General features: G+C 64.4%; 2 protein-coding genes across 8 annotated transcripts; one reads left to right on the forward strand and one right to left on the reverse strand.

Moving 5' to 3' along the window:
* Window positions 1-74: 74 nt before the first annotated feature.
* On the reverse strand, window positions 75-12871 carry EEF1D (eukaryotic translation elongation factor 1 delta). 7 transcript variants are annotated; one of them, XM_037048874.1, is made up of 10 exons: window positions 9415-9429; window positions 5839-6929; window positions 4375-4495; window positions 4016-4087; window positions 1488-1544; window positions 1094-1193; window positions 915-1015; window positions 619-834; window positions 268-462; window positions 75-164 (listed from the first exon to the last, which is right to left on the reverse strand). In XM_037048874.1, the coding sequence occupies exons 2-10, from the start codon at window positions 6927-6929 to the stop codon at window positions 126-128; spliced, it is 1992 nt and encodes a 663-aa protein (XP_036904769.1). In that variant the 5' UTR covers window positions 9415-9429; the 3' UTR covers window positions 75-125. The 7 variants fall into 7 exon arrangements, with proteins under 7 accessions (XP_036904769.1, XP_036904768.1, XP_036904774.1 ...); XM_037048873.1 differs by having other exon boundaries at window positions 4375-4498; XM_037048879.1 differs by lacking the exons at window positions 1488-1544; window positions 5839-6929; window positions 9415-9429 and adding an exon at window positions 12769-12871.
* Window positions 12872-13147: 276 nt separating this feature from the next.
* On the forward strand, window positions 13148-15808 carry TIGD5 (tigger transposable element derived 5). The gene has a single exon (XM_037048880.1). It carries the CDS (start codon window positions 13282-13284, stop codon window positions 15181-15183), a length of 1902 nt encoding a protein of 633 aa, XP_036904775.1. The 5' UTR covers window positions 13148-13281; the 3' UTR covers window positions 15184-15808.
* The last annotated feature ends 721 nt before the right edge of the window (window positions 15809-16529 follow it).

Raw genomic sequence — 16529 nt, forward strand, 5'->3', positions numbered from 1 at the left:
GGCCTGGCAAAGAGCTGCCCACTGAGTGCGGCCCACCCACAGGGCCCACTGCAGGACAGGAGCCAGACAGCAGGAGTCTCAGTCTTTAATAGCCATGGGGGCTCGCGCAGGCCCAGCACTAGGGCTCAGATCTTGTTGAAGGCAGCAATGTCCACGCTCTGCACCTACAGAGAGGAGGGGGCGAGGGTCGCGTGGGGCCCAGTATCCCGGGAGGCCCCCTGCTGCTGTGCCCCCACCTCCGCCCCTGATGTGGGCCTGCCCACTCACGTGCTCCTCGAACTTGGTGATCTCCTCCTCCAGCAGGTCGGTGCCCACCTTGTCGTCCTCCACCACACACTGGATCTGCAGCTTCCGGATGCCATAGCCCACTGGCACCAGCTTGGAGCCCCCCCAGGTCAGCCCATTTAGCTGGATGGAGCGCACGCAGGCCTCCAGCTGGGCCATGTCCGTCTCGTCATCCCACTAGGAGACAAGGGGAGCAGAGGCTGGGTCAGGAGCCTGCGACACCAGGGAGGCCCCGTGCAGCAGAGCACAGCTCTTCGTGGAGCCCTAGGAGCAGTCCCACCTGCGCCTGCCCTGCTCTTCGCGTCCAAACCCAACTCAGGGGAGGCCACTCACAGGCTTCACGTCCAGGAGGATGGAGGACTTGGCCACCAGCGCAGGCTTCTTGGCCTTCTTCTCCGCGTACTGCCGCAGCCTCTCCTCCCGCAGCCGGACGGCCTCCTTGTCCTCCTCCTCGTCGCTGCCAAACAGGTCGATGTCGTCTGTGTCGTCCTCCGCAGCGGGCGCCGCCTTCTTGGAGGGGGGCTCCACTTGGCGCATGGGTGACACGTGCTGCCAAAGTGGAGCGGGTGGTGACACTTGCACACCCTGGCTGGTGGACCTGGGGGACCCGGGCCTGGGGGAGTACTCACCTGGGTCTGGGGGGCTGTGGCCCGGTGGGTGGGCGCACTCTTCTCCAGCGCACTCAGTCGGGCCTCCAGCTTGGAGACGGCCTGCTGTAGGTCTCGCACCACTGCAGGGGCGAAGGGGGCATGGTCAGACAGCAGGGACCCTCAGGCCACCGCCCCACCCTGCCAGGCCCGGGCCTCACCGCCTTTCAAGCTCTGGTTCTCCACCTCCAGGCTGGCAATTCGGAGGAGGAGTTCGCTGTGGTCTCCGCCGGGCCCACTGGAGGCCCCAGGGCCTGAGCTCTGCAAGGCAGGGGGAGGGTGAGGGCCTGGCACCCACCCGGCTCCAAGGTCCCCCACTCACAGCTGCTGAGAAGCACAGCCCTGAGCTGGGAGGGAGGCCTGTGAGACACACCAGGCAGCAGCTGGTATGAGCCCAGCTGGGTGCACCACCATGCTCCTCTTGGGAGAGGAGGCGGCAGCCCTGTGAGCAGGAGACCATGGGGACATCCTCAGCCAAGCACAAAGCACAGGACTGGCAGGCAGTTCAGAGCACTGGCGGCCACTGCTTGGTGGGGTGGAAAGAACAGGACTTACGGTCCCAGGAGCCACCTGGCCTGAAGCCTCAGGGGGGCTGGGCAGCACGGCCTTGAGCTGCAACAGGAGGGGAGAGCAGTTGAGGGGCCCAGGTTGGGGGAGGAGCAGCCTGCACAGGGGGCAGCCACCTGCATCAGCCAGCGCAATGCCCTGCACCCCCAGCCACGCACCCAGTGTCTGGCTAAGTCTGGGTGGCCTGGGAACCAAAGCCCAGCCGGCTGGTGGACCCATGTGACACTGCCCTGGGAGCTTGCCTGCAGGGTGTCACCATAGCTCAGGCCTGTGTCACACCCCAGGGGGAATGGGTCCTGGGACACTGTGCACCTGGCCCCTTCCCCGGGGCCGCTGCCACTCTCAGTGTCCAGTCATGATAAAAGCCTTGGGCCTGAGGCCCACCCACATAGCCACAGGACAAGCCACTGGGCAGTGCAAGGCCAATGCTGTCCCAGGGCCCACTGACAGCTGGCCAGCGGGGCCAGCCCAGGGAGGCCAGGGCACCATGTGGCTGGAGAAGGAACGCACACCAGCAGTGGGGACCAGGGTGGGCTCTGCTCATGCCACTACCCCCTCAGCTCAACTCAGCGCCCTACTCTGGTCGGTAAATGGCACGCCCTCCACCCTGCAGCTCAGGCTGAGAGTTGTGCTGGCCCCACCCACACCCCAGTCCTGGCTGCCATCATCAGCACACGGCCCTTCTCTGGCTGGTCTCCCAGGGCCGGTCCCACTGAGGGCCCGACAGCTCCTGCCACAGGGGCTCAGAGGCTGTAAGTGGGCAGCAGGCTCACCCCTCACGCCCTGCTGCTGTGCCTGCTGCCTGGTGTGCACATGTGGTGGGCAGATGGGGGGGGCTCACGTGCTACCAGGCTCCTCCACGAAGTCTATGCTCTGGCTGCACCCACCCCACCCCACCCCACCCCATCAACTCCCCTCCCAGCAGGGATGAGGAACCAGTCACCACCCAAGCAACAAGCTGCAGGCAGCTGCCTCTAGGCCTTGCGCAGGGCCACGCCCCAGGCCCCAGAACTTTGAATCTAGAGCCTTTTACCCCCACCCCTGACCCTGTGCCCGGCACCAGGCACAGCTGCCAGGGACTCTGGGTGCTGAAGTCCCAGAGTCTGCTGAACTCTGCCCCACCCAGGTCCGAGCCGGGTGCTGGGCCAGCAGTCCTGCTGCCAGTGGAAGCCTTGCCACCGGTGCCTCGGACGCTGGAACTCATTCAGAGGTGGGATCTTTACAGAGGTGACCCAGTCACACTGAGGTCATCGGGGGGCCTGACCCGATGGCTGGTGTTCTTTTAAGACACATGGAGGGAACTGGATGCAAAAACAAGGGAAGAAAAAGGCCTTCTGCATACCAAGGAGCAAGGCCTTGGAAGAAGCCAACCCTGCCCCTACACCTCGACCTTGGACTTCAGCTTTGGGCTTCGAGGAAAGGAGTGGTCTACGCCGTGTGGTCTGTGGGGCTGCGCTGCCCAAGCCCTGGCAGTGCTCACAGCTCCCCTCAGAGGCCGGGGACCCAGGGCTGAGCAGCACGGCCAGGCCCAGAGGGTTGGGGCAGGATGAGCTTCCTTGGTGCCAAGACCTGGTGCTACCTGGGGCCTGTCTGCCCAGCCCAAGCCTCACTGGGCACAAAGGAAGGCAGGAAGGAACATGCCGGGGCCAAGCACCATGCAGGGCCTGCTGGGCGGATGGCAGCAGCCCCGCCTCCCCAGGGGACACCTGCCCAGGGCTGCCCAGCCTGTGGCCAGGAGCCAGCACACCTGAGCCACCTGTGCAGGCAGGTGACCTCATGTGGCAAAAGAGACTGCAGATGCGAAGGGCCATGTGAAAGGGTGGCAGGGAGCAAGATGTGACAGGCAAGGGTGGCACCCCAACACCACTGGCTGAGAGCCACAGGCCACGGGATGTGAGCAGCTTCCAGAAGCCGGAAAAGGCAAGGAAGTGGGTTCTTTCGAGCAGAGTCTCCAGTAGGTACACAGCTATGTGTAGACACCTGGCTCTCAGGACCAGGACACCCCCTGCATCCCGAAGGAATGGAGAGATCCCAGCTCCCTGACCAGGAAGGCAGAGCAGGTCTGCCGCCTCCTAGGAACACACCTGCCAGCCAGACTAAGGTAGAGGTGGACATGGCCCTGTCCTCTCCGGACCTATTGGGGACCAGGAAGCCGAGCTGGGCTGCGGGGGGCCCTGCCTGGGCATCAGCTGCAAAAAGCTGCCCACTCTGTGATTTGAACTCCATGCCCTGTGAACCCAACTCTCTGGGGAGGCCAAAGCCTAGGAAGGAAGAGAGGCTTCCCTGAGCAGGGAGCGAGCAGGAAGGACGTAGCTGGGGGAGGGAGGGACAACCAGGTGAGCACCAGCAAGCAGCAAGGGTACACAGTAAGAAGGTCCCCTGCGGTCTGGGCACAGGACACTGTGCAGGCGGACACACAGCCTCGCCCTGACTGCTCCAAGGGCAAACAATCAGCAGTCCTGGTGAGAAGTCAGACGTGCTGGCAGGCGTGAGGGCGGCGGTGCCGCAGTACTCACTCCGGCCAGGGATTTCTGGATGTTCTCTCTGGCTCTCGCAATGTCCCGGAGGATCACGCTTGCGCCGTTCTCCTGCAGATAGTGCAGAAAGAACCAGTCTTCCATTTCCATTAAAAAAAAAAAAATCTTTAAAAAATAATTAAAAAAAAAAAAAAAAAAGAACCCCACGGCCCTCGCATGGAGAGTGAGGAAGCGACGTGCAGGACCGAAGCTCAGCAGGAAGCAAGAAGCCCGAGGTGCCGCAGCCCGGCAGCTGTGACCTGGTCAGCCTTCCACCGAAGATCCCGCCACCGGCAGCCGGCGTGGGGCCTCTGGCCTCTGGGTGCCGGCGCAGCCAGCAGCCCCCACATGGCCCTTACCTGGCAGGAGGCACCGGCTACAGGCCCGTTCATCTGCTCGTAGAACTTCCTTTCCGCATCATCGTATCTGAACTTGTCGAACCAGATCTTCTCGTGCACTAGGAAGTCTGTGGCCATTTTCCTGCTGGGAGGAACCGAAGCTGAGGCGGCCTGGCCTGCACAGCCCAAGTGCCAAGGGTGCGGGGGCCCCTGGGAGATGAGGCCTCCAGGCTCTGCGGCAGAGCAGCCCTGGCCGCCATTGCTGCTCCCTCTGTGCATGGGCCCTGGGCCCAGACCTGTCCCCAAGAGCAGTGGCTCTCAAAGTATGGCCAAGCACCTCTGGGGGCTCGGAGGGCCCCCTTTCTAAGCAGCACCTGTGCTGGAATGGTGTCAGACAACACCCACCCACACCTGAACGCAGAAGCAGAGGGGACTCCACTGCCTCCTCAGAAGCCAGACACTACAGATGTCAAAATGCCAAACAGGGCCACCCGCTCACTGGTTTTTTTCTCACAGGAAAATGACTTCTCATAACAACACCTTACTATGTATGAGCTCAGCAATAATTTTCAGTAAACACCTCTAGCACTTGGGCCAATGTGGCACAAACCCACAGATGTGGGGCCTGAGAACTGCTGCTCCAGGCCTAGGAGCCTCCGGCCGCAGGCTGTGCCTGCCCACTGCTGCTGGGGCACAGGCGGCCCTCCTGCCCCTCAACAGACAGAAACAGCCCCAGTCCTGCCAATTCTGTGCCGAGAAAGCCAGGCCGTCACCGGGCCCCACCGGTGCCCATCTGGTGAGAGGAGGTGGGGCTCGGCAGTGAGAAGCCAGCCCCCCGCACCTAGTTTCACGCCCCCGCCCCCGCCTGACAGGGGCGCTCCCCACCACAGTGGGACTTATGGCTGTCAGACCATCAGATCACCCTCACAGAAGGGCATGACCGAGGGGCTCCTGCCGGGAACTTGGGGACCAGGCTGGTGCCACTTCCCCAGTCCCTGCTGGCCTGGCTGGGGCCCAGCCTCCTGCTCCCCATGGCTCCAGCTCCCTGGCATCTTTTCTGCAGTCCAACGGTCTCTGCCCACCAGCCTGGGGACCTTTTGTGGCCAGGCCTCCAGGGACTGCTGCTGGCACAGCATGACACTGTCCTTGGGTGCGGCCCCTGGGGCCGGCTCCCAGGGCTTGCTCCCATGGGGCCCTAGGGCCAGGAGCCTTCATTGCTTCCTTGGGAGCCGCCCAGCCAAGGGAAATCCTGCTTGGAGGCAGAGTCAGCCCTCGGCTGCCCCTTCCCGCCCTCAATGGCCCAGAGCTTTGCGACCCGAGGGGTAATCCTGGAGCCTGCACTGACCAACCCACTCCTGCACGCAACTTAACCGGGTCCAGGTGTCTCAGGGACAGCCCTGCTGGGGTCGGGGCAGGGAGGAGGGCGCACGTGGCCCCAGCCTGGGTGAGCCCAGACTGGGCACCCGCCCAGCACGTTTCTCCTACTTGGGTCTCAGGCAGGACATGGATGGGCCAGACCGGGCGCCGGGTCGGCAAGCCAGAGATGTGGCTTCGAGGCGCCAGGCGGCACGCATGGCCTCAGCAGCATGGTGGCGGCCCTCCGCACCGTCGTAGGCGGGCTTGCTGAGCCAGGGGGCCTCTGCGTCCCTGTGCAGGAAGTACCAGTGGGGCAGAGTGGACGGCAGCACCTCCCCTTCAGCCCGCCTCAGCCCAGCACGCCTGCTCCCCACGTTGTTCCGGCACCGCCGGTCTCTTCGGCCCCGCCGAGGGTTCTCCGCCTGGAAGGCTCGCTCCTGCACTCGCACCTTCCCGGGGGGGTGGCCATCAAACAGGGCCTCGTAGAAGCCCCTCTCGGCTGCATCATACAGGGGCTTCTCCAGCCACACCTCCCGCACCAGTGCCTGCAGACTGCCCAGCCGGGGCTGGCCATTAGCTGGGGGGCTGGGCTGGTGGCTGAGGGCCAGGTCCAGGGCAGGAGCCCGCCGGCCTGTGTCAGCAGCCCCCAGGCTGCAGCTGCCCTCTGTGGCCCACAGCAGAGCCTGAGACCACTCCACGAACGCCCGCTCGGCCTGGTCGAAGGCAGACTTGTTGACCCAGATGCCCCAGGTCACGTGGTGGCAAGCCACCTGGCTCCCGTGGCTGCAAGGACTCCTGGGAGCCAAAGCTGGTGGCCGGGCTGCCTGGGCGGCTACGTTTGCCAGCCTCTGGCGGTAGGAGCTCTCCGCCTGATCGAAAAGTGGCTTGTCTAGCCAGACGTGGTCAGCCGAGAGGCCCACGAGGGCCAGGTCTGCCCCCCGGAGCCAGCTCTTCGGGGAGCGCTTCCTCTTCTTCTGCAGGGGCTGCCTCCCACTACAGCTCTTCCCAGGACCGTCCCTGCAGCTGTCAGGAGCCCCGGCCTCGTCCACCTCCTCCATGTCCTCCTGACCCGGCCCGTTCACAGCTGGTGCCTGGGCCAGGAGCTGCTGGGTGGCGGCCCGCGTGGCCTCCTGCTCGTGGAAGCGCTGCTCAGCTTCCCCATACTTCCGCTTGTCCTCCCAGACGGTCTCCAGGGCACAGGAGGCCTTCCCGCTCCTCATCTTCCGCGCAGCATTAAAAGCAAGCACAAGAAGGCAGTTGAGCACCGCCAGCCCCAGTGGCCAGCGCCCACCCCTCCCTCAGCAGCCTGGCTGGCAGGGCTGGAGGAGCTGAGGGTGATTCCCAGGGGTGGGGTGGAGTGGGGGGGCGCCATCAGGCAACATGCAAAAACCCCAGTCCAATCAGTGCAAAGCTCAGTAAAGCAATAAAGGGGTGCACGCATATGGGTGTGGAAGCACCTGTGTTTTTAACTGCAAAACCGTTTTTACAAAACCTTTCTAATCCACATGGACCCAAGCTCCACAAAGGCGTGTAGAAACCACTGTCTCCACACCTCGAAACGCTTCTCCCCCAGAACCTCAAGCAGGGAGGCCAGAGGAGACAGAGAGTGCACTCGGCCAACTTCACTCTCATGAACAACAAACGACCTTCACAGCAAGTGCGTCCCTCGAAATACTTGAGACTCACTCACACTGCGAAGTCATTCCTTGTTCATCTGAAGTTTTAACTGGACGTCCTGTGCTCTTGCTCAGTCTGGCCATCTCTTGAGGAGGCATGTTTGAGAGAGTGCACTTGGCAGTCTCTGAGGCCGGCCCGTCATGGTGGGCACCCTGCCCGAGTCACCCGCCCCCGCCCTGGCCACACCGCCCCCCAGAGCAGCACACATTCCACGGGGAGCTGCTTCTCAGTGGGCATCTGGGAGCAGAGGGTGGAGGCCCCGCCCCTACAGAACCACAGCAGGGCAGACGATGGTGAGGTGTGCAAGGGAGGAGCTCAGCCGCTCAGNCACTGCGAAGTCATTCCTTGTTCATCTGAAGTTTTAACTGGACGTCCTGTGCTCTTGCTCAGTCTGGCCATCTCTTGAGGAGGCATGTTTGAGAGAGTGCGCTTGGCAGTCTCTGAGGCCGGCCCGTCATGGTGGGCACCCTGCCCGAGTCACCCGCACCCGCCCTGGCCACACCGCCTCCCAGAGCAGCACACGTTCCATGGGGAGCTGCTTCTCAGTGGGCATCTGGGAGCAGAGGGTGGAGGCCCCGCCCCTACAGAACCACAGCAGGGCAGACGATGGTGAGGTGTGCAAGGGAGGAGCTCAGCCGCTCAGGCTGCAGGGTAGAACGGCGTTCCTGGGCAGCTGAAAGTGCCTCTGAACTGGAGGGGACGCCGCGCCTGTGACACCCGGACATCAGGACCCTCCTCTCGTTCCAGCACCATTTGGGGCAACAGACCCTGTCACTAGAATGGGGGCGGGGGCCCAAAACTCTGAGCCATTTGGGCCTCCCTGGAGACGACCTTAGTGTTTTGCCACCCCCAGGGGCGCTGCCTCACAGCAGTGGCTTGCCCCTGCCCCACACTCAGCGTGGTGCCTTGAAAGGCTGCCAGCACTCTGCCCACCAGGTGCACAGTACGGGCCACTATAGCCACAGGCCCAGAAAACTGTGTGGCCAGCCTGCTCTGAGGGCACGCCCAGGGTCCCTGAGCACACACTCAGTGGGTCTGCTCCAGCAGAGTGGCTGCGACCCACAGAGTCCTCTCAGCCAGAACCAAACCTGGATGGCATCCTAACCAGTTCCCAGGGGCTGAGAGCTATCCCTGAGGACACCCCTGCTGTCCCCTGCTTCTGTGGGCTGCTGGAGCCTAAGAGAGGGCTGACCCCCTGGCCCCAAGCATTAGGTCCTCAGACCTGGGGGACAAAGGCAGGGTGGCCTTTCAGCCTGGACAGCAAACCCTCCCCTCACTCACCTGGGCGCAGGGCTCCGCACCGGACCTCTGGCCCTTCCCTAGCACCCCAAACAAAACTGGGACCTGAGCCCCACCGCTCCAACACCTGCCTGGTACTTCAGGGAGAGGCCCCCTTGCACTCTGCAGGGGCACGCTGGGGGCCTTATGCGGGACATGCCACAGGCCTCGTACGAGGTCCCAGCAGGTCCCAGGGTGGTGCCGGGCCGACACCTAGCACGTTGCTGCCAGTCTGGGGCCAACACTTACCAAGGCCAGGCTGACGGCAGGGGCAGTGCTGGGAGGCAGGGCATTGTGACATCACTCACTGTCCCTAAGAAGGCAAGGGACTAACCAAGCAGGGCTTATGTGCCCTCTGAATTCTGCAATGCCTAGCCCCTTCAGCCCTGCCCACAAGGCTGGCCCCCAGTGCCCACACCCTGCTAGACCCCATTGGTCTAAACATTTCCCCGGCTTCTGACACCAGCCCAGGCTGTGCTCAGAGGGGTCACAGCTCCAGAGGGGAGAGCTGCTTCTCAGACTAGCGTGCAAAGCACAGGGCCTGGGGCCAGGGTCCGGCTAGGGCCGAAGCTCCATCCAGTGAAGCGCCTGAACCCAGGGCATCGGACACTGGACCCTGCACATCCAGCTCCTTGTGGTCCAGAGGAAACCAGCCGGGCAGCCTGCCCCACCCCCCAGGGCCGTCCTGGCTACACTGGGTCCCCAGCTCCGATGATGGGTGCAGGGACACATGGGACAGCAGGTACTTACTTTTGCTGTGACCTCCTAGGAGAGCAGGGAGAGAGAGCAGCAAGGTTAGAGGCGGTCAGACAGGGCGGCCCGGGGAGGCCGGAGGGCCCTTTCAGAAGCTGTGTGGTAGGGCGGCATGCACGAGACCGACCCGCCACCAAAGGCCAGGAGGAGATGTGTCTGCCCACCCTGCACCCCCATCACCCGCGAAATGGGCAGTTCCTAAAAGGCACCCTCTGAGCAGCCTGCCCGCCCACTCCCCTCTGGGGCCTGAGCACCGCCTTGGTGCCCCTGGAACTACCTATGGAGGAAATCCCCACTCAGCTCTGCCCCTGCAGTGCCATCAAGTCCAGTCTGGCGAATAAGGTGCAGGGTGACGAGGCCACTGCAGGGGTCTCGGCAGCCACCAAAGGCCCCATCTCAGGGACAGAGCCTGCCTTCCTCCTGCCACGTGCAAAAGGATAGAGCTTTCGATCACTCCGAGACTGGTGGCCGGGCACTAGGTGCCGCAACCCAGGAGCTGCGAGATCATCTAATTCCCCAAGGCCCTCTGGGCAGACAAGACCTGCCGGCCCTGCCCCGCCAAAACCTCCGGCTCCCCAGCGACTCAGCACCCTAAGAACCTGTCTCCCCCCTCCAGTGGGAGGTCTGCCACCCAGGTCCCTGTGCAGCACTAGTCAGAGACGAATGTGGACACACAAGGAGCCCCCTGGGGGCAGGTGACAGAGGCTGGTTCCCAGCGGAGGCAGCTGGCCTGGGAGAGTGCACGGGAGGTTGGGGGCAGGCCCCGGCGGGTCAACACCCACCACGCACACTGGCTTCAGGGAGGCGTGGAGGTGAGGCTCCCGGCAACCAGAGACCATCTGTGAGTGGAGAAAGGCCTCTGCTGCCAGCAGGGTGCTGCCTGGGACTGGACACAGCAGAGTGCCACCTGGGCATGGAGCCAGTGTTGGGGACAGGGCCAGCAGCACCCACCAGGAGGTTCCTGCCTCCCCCTGCCCTGCTGCTACATCTCCTGGGACAGCCCAACAGCACCCCTGAGGCTCAGGCACAGACGTCTCGGAGTCCTCACCCTCCCTGCCTCCCGATGGCCTGCTGAACTGGAAACCCACCTGTCCCAGGAGGAAAGCAAGTCGGAGTTTGGACGCTTCCCCGTGAGGATGCAAACACACAGCCCACAGCTCTCCAGTGAGGGCCCCACACTCCCAGGGGCCAATAAGACCCCCACATCCAGGAGTTTATACCAGTTGCAGCAGCCCCAGCTTGGAGCCTGGGGAGGAGAGCTCACCAAAGTAGGGACCAAAATATCCTCAGGAGTCCCCACTGGTGGCTCGAGCTCCTGCAGGGCAATGACCCGACTGCCCCCCCCCCACACCCGACAGCCCAGAACCACCAGGCACACTCGACCTCTACCACAAGGGGGGTGCTGCCCTGCCAAGCCACTAGGGTTCTCAGTGTCCCATGATTTGGGAGACCCCTGTGGGATCATGCCCTGCCTGGCCCAGGTGAAGACCACTGGCATGGCAGAGGGGTCCTGGGTGGAGAGGACCCCTCCCTGGCAACACTCCCAGCCCAGCACCTGGCTGGTCCACACCCCTGGCTGCGCTGAGGTCCCAAAACTTGTAGCACCCCTGGGCCCTGGGGGCAGCAGGCCCAGAAGGAAGGTGAGGATGTGGCTTGTCAGAGCTGTGCCCACCAAGGTGCCAGGGGACCCGTAACACTGGGCGAGTGGGCAAGGTTTCTGGGAGGGGCAGCCCCTCCGCCAGCCCTGCTGTCCACACCACCCTCCCACCTTCTGGGTGCTGCCTTGAACAGCCCCCTGCCCACAGCACCCCTTCAAATCACACACAGGAGCTCTCAGACTGTGCCCTCAGGGGTCAAAACGACCCCGGGCGATGGGAGCGGGTGAGCAGGGGCTGGGGTCTCCAGGCCCTCTGGCTGATGTGGCCGTGCTCAGGGCTGCACAGGAGTGTTTTGTCCACAGCACCCGCCAGGGCAGCAGAGAGCACAGGGACGTTGACGGGAACAGCCGCACCAACAGTGCAGCCCAGTGCAGGCAGGCAAGAGGCCCAATGCCTTCCTCCGGGGGGGCTCCACAGCCCCAAGTTCCTACTCAGATGCTTTCAGACCTCTGACTCCTGAGCAACTCAGTCCCACTAAGAAACGCCAACTTGTCCTGCTGACAGAAGAGACCCAAGAGAGAACAGTCAATCCCCAAGAGAACAGCGCAGGGGGCCGGGCCCCATCCTGGCTTCTCCAGAGGGCAGTCATCCCGGCCATCTAGGGTACAAAGGGACTGGAGGCGCAGTGCTCGCTCTGCCCAGGCTCCCGCAAACCGCACAGCCGCCCCACTCCAAGGGCAGGTAGTAGTGGCCCAGCCGGGAGGCCACCCCACAACTGGCACGGGTCCCAGAACCCTGCTCTGCAAAGGTGACTTGGGGAACCTGCTCCTGAGAGCTCATTCCAGGCGCTCCACGAGAAGGCGCTTTTCCGGGGACACACTGTCCGCAGGGCTGGGCAGAGGAAGGCTTGGGAATGACAGACTTGCATTGGAGTTGGCCCACTTACCAGCTCACAGAGCCCAGGCTGCCACAGCTGCTCCTACAGAGCCTCTAACCTAAGACGCCCTTCCGGGCTCCAGGCCAGGCCCACCCCTAGAGGAGCGACAGGCCAGGGTCAAGTTATCAGACTCCCCGGCAGCAGGGACCACCCGGACGGCTCCAAGGGGGCCCTTTAGTCTGGAGCCGCAGAGATGGGCGCCTCCGTGAAGTCTCTGCCCTACTCCATCCCCACGGTTCCAGCCTGAGCTTTCCCTTCTTCCGCTGCCAGTACCCATTTCGTACGGAAGGCATCACTCTCGTTCAGAGACTGGCTTCAACACTGCCTCTTGTCCGGATGCTTCCTCCAAGCCCAGACCGCAGTCGCTCGGCAGTCGCGTCCCGTATCCTTTCCCCATTCAGGAACCGTCGAACTTCCACCAAGACTGGGCCCGCGCCCCGAAGCCCAGCGCCGGCGCGCGGCAGGCGCTTACTACACGCGTACTGCACAAAGCAAGACCTACAGGCCTAGGCCACAGATGGGCGATATTCCCGCCACCCTCAGAGACCGGGCTCAGACGGCCCCGGCATTCCTGTGACCTTTCACAGCTCAGGCAGCCGCAAGGCTCAGACCGCCACGTGGCCCGTGGGCCCCGCCCCTCTGCGCTCCGACCGGGAGCCGCACTTGGCCCACGGCCCCTAAGCCAGCATGCGGGCCGCACTTGTGCCCTGGTCCCCGACCGCGCGGAGCCGCTAGCTCGGCCCGGGCCGCCGGCCCCTGGGCCCGTGGGGCCTGCGTGGCGCATGCGGCATCTTCCGCGCGGACCACGGTACTCACACGCCTATTAAAGATGCGGCGACTGAACAGCAGGACACGGCAGCGCGGGACTGCTGAGGAAAGGGTGGGCCGCCTAGGTCGCGCACGGGAAATGAAGCCGCAGGCTCTACCACCCGACGCGGCTTGGGACACGGGGGAAACAACTCATGTGCCCGCCCCGCCCCGCCGCCGGAGCCCTAGGCGCGACACTTTCCGCTGCTACAAAGACAGTAGGCACACGAAGAGCCCCTATGGGGCTGGATCTTTCGCGGAGGAGCTGAAGCAAACAGCTGGGAACAGGACCGTAGTCCGCTGGGCGCCCCTCGGCTCTGCCGGCCCAGTGGACTCGTCCGGCTGGGGCGGGAGGCGGGATCCGCAAACACTGCGAGACGCTCGGGGGGCGGGGCCAGCGCGCCCGCTCGCCGACAGCCGGCGAGACAAAGGGGAGGGCCGCGGCCAGTCCCGCCCCCAGCGCCCCGCCCCGCGCGGCCGGCTGGGCGGGCTTATGGCTCCCGCGTCCCCGCTGCCGCTGCCATGTACCCTGCAGGTTCCCCAGCCGACCCGGCCCCGCGCCGCGGCCGCCACCCCCCGCCCGGGCGCCCCGCGCCGCCGCCGCGGCCCCCCGCGCCCGCCGCGGCCCCTGCCGCGCGACCCCGCGTGGCCATGAAGATGGCCTTCCGCAAGGCCTACTCCATCAAGGACAAGCTGCAGGCCATCGAGCGCGTCAAGGGCGGCGAGCGGCAGGCCAGCGTGTGCCGCGACTTCGGCGTGCCCGGCGGCACGCTGCGCGGCTGGCTCAAGGACGAGCCGAAGTTGCGCTGGTTCCTGGAGCAGCTGGGCGGCGATGTGGGAACGCAGCGCAAGAAGATGCGGCTGGCCAACGAGGAGGAGATCGATCGCGCCGTGTACTCATGGTTCGTGGCGCTGCGCCAGCACGGCGTGCCGCTGTCAGGGCCGCTCATCCAGGCGCAGGCCGAGGCCTTCGCGCGCCAGATCTACGGCCCCGAGTGCACCTTCAAGGCCAGCCACGGCTGGTTCTGGCGTTGGCAGAAGCGTCACGGCATCTCCAGCCAGCGCATCTACGGCGAGGCCGAGCCCCCAGCCGTCGGCCCTGCGCCGGGCCCGCCGATCAAACAGGAGTCTACACAGCCCCCTGGCGTCCGCCCCCCGCCCGGCCGCGCCCCGGCTCCGCCGCCCCCCGCGGAGGGCGGCTACGGTGATGAGCAGATCTACAACGCCAATGTTACCGGCCTCTACTGGAAGCTGCTTCCGGAGCAAGCTGCACCCCTGGGCGCTGGGGGCTGCAGCCGTCGTTGGTGCGGCGACCGGGTGACCGTACTACTAGCCGCTAACCTGACCGGCAGCCACAAGCTGAGGCCGCTCGTCATCGGGCAGCTGCCAGACCCGCCCAGCCTGCGCCACCACAACCAGGACAAGTTCCCGGCCTCATACCGCTACAGCCCAGACGCTTGGCTCAGTCGCCCTCTGCTGCGGGGCTGGTTCTTCGAGGAGTTCGTCCCGGGCGTCAGGCGCTACCTGCGCCGCAGCTGCCTACAGCAGAGGGCGGTACTGCTGGTCGCACACCCGCCCTGCCCGAGCCGCGCTGCCAGGTTGCCCTCGCTGGAGGAGAGCGAGGAAACCCCCAGGCGGTTCCGGCCTGAGCCCCTCAGCCCCCCGGAGGAGCTGCAAACCCCTGACGGGGCCGTGCGGGTGCTGTTCCTGTCCAAGGGCAGCAGCCGAGCGCACATCCCCGCGCCGCTGGAGCAGGGTGTGGTGGCTGCCTTCAAGCAGCTGTACAAGCGGGAGCTGCTTCGGCTGGCGGTGTCTTGCGCGGGGGCCTCCCCACTGGACTTTATGCGCAGCTTCATGCTCAAGGACATGCTCTACCTGGCTGGCCTCTCCTGGGATCTGGTGAAGGCGGGCAGCATTGAACGCTGCTGGCTGCTGGGCTTACGGGCAGCCTTCGAGCCTCGGCCACAGGAGCAGTGTGCTGGGCAACATGCTGGCCAGGCGGAGGCGGCAGCTGAGCACAGCAGGGTGCTAGGCGACCTCACACACCTGGCAGCCCTGGCCTACAAGCGCCTTGCTCCGGAGGAGGTGGCTGAGTGGCTACACCTGGACGACGATGGGGGGCTGTCCGAGGGCTGCAGAGAGGAGGCAGGCCCTGGCCGGCCCCCTATGCTGGCCTCTGTGGCCGCTCCACTCCCAGCCAGCCTATCCTCTGTCCTGGAGAGTGGAGAGGAGGAGGAAGAGGCTGCTGTGCCCACTGCCGGGGAGGCTGTTCAGGGTCTGGAAACAGCTCTTCGGTGGCTGGAGAGCCAGGACCCCCAGGAGGTGGGGCCGCTGAAGCTGGTGCAGCTGCGTTCGCTGATCAGCATGGCCCGGAGACTGGGGGGCATCGGGCCCTCACCTGCAGCCCCTGATGATGGGGTGTGACCAAACCAGCCCTACTGGCCCCCCAGGGGCCGCTGTCCTGCTGCATCTGGAGCGAGTCTCCCCTCTGCCCTCCTCCCTTCCCCTGGGGTGACCCTCCCAAGGCTAGGGGTTACAGGGATGCCAGCTCAGCCTGGCTTGGAGCTCTGTTGGTGAAGGGTCATCCTGCTCCACTGGTACCCCAGTCTCCCTCCCAGGGCAGGGGGTAGCTGGAAGAGAGGCCCTGGGCTCATGCTCCTCCTCCCTGGGCAAGCATATGGGGCCTGTGGTTTCAGCCTGGGCCCCTGCCACACATGCCTGACACACACACTACAGCACTTACCAGAGCCCGGGTTCTATGGGGCTGAGGCCTCTCCCCTGCCCGGTGGCCTGTTTACCCCAAGTCCTGGTGCCGCGTGGCTGCGTGGCTCTTGTGTGACCTGATCTCAGTGGGGAAGCACACCCCCGGGTTTTGTTTCTATTGCATTAAATCCATTTTTACAGATGCTCTGGGGGGCAGGGGTGGGTTGGGCTGGGGAGGGAGGATGGGGTCAGCCACACGTGGGCACCCTGATGCCAGGGGTATAGACTTCTGTTCCACTTGGACTTCTAATTTTCCTGTTGAGAAAATACATTTTCTGAGCTGTTACTCCATGGGGTTGGCATTGGTGTGCAGCTGGACCCTGGTGACTTGACCAGTGACTGGGGTACCAGTGGAGCTTCGTCCAGGCTCAGGGCCCAGGGCCACCCACCTGCCCAGAGCAGGCCCTGTGGCACTGACAGCCCTGTGGGACAACCCTCCTGTGCCTTAGCACCCCTGGGCTCCTCCCCCTCTGGCACAGTTAAGGGCGTGGCTGGAACCAGGCTTCTGGGTGACAGTGTGAAAGGGGGAGAGGCACCTGTGCTTTGGGCCAGCTCTTACACAGTCTGTCTGCTGTCCTGCCCACTCTGGACTCAGATCCCAGCTGGTGGTCTGAGGCTTGGAGGTGCCTGGCCCTCCTGGGGGCTGTCTCTGCCAAGTTGCTGCCCAGAATCCTCACGAGGAGCAGGGGACTGGCCATGAGGCACTGCCTGCCCCTCCACTTTCCCCTTGCCCACGTGGTCTTAGTGTCCAGGAGGCTGCAGACAACCCATGTGTTTGTGGAATGACTGCACCTTGGGATGGCACTAGAGGGCATCCCTGAGCAATTTCCTGGCAAATTCAAGAACATAAACTTTGGAACCACCACCCAATCAAAATACATAAACACACACATGTACTATACCTCAAATCTGAAAGACAAAGGAAAGTGAAGAATTTGGGAGCAAGGGAACTGAGCCTTGGCTGGCCAAGCCCAGGGCAGCCGCTCCTGCGGGGCCCACTGGGAACC

This window comes from Sturnira hondurensis, unplaced genomic scaffold, assembly GCF_014824575.4.
Source record: "Sturnira hondurensis isolate 20B ecotype Veracruz unplaced genomic scaffold, ASM1482457v3 Scaffold0006413, whole genome shotgun sequence".
Lineage (NCBI taxonomy): Eukaryota > Metazoa > Chordata > Mammalia > Chiroptera > Phyllostomidae > Sturnira > Sturnira hondurensis.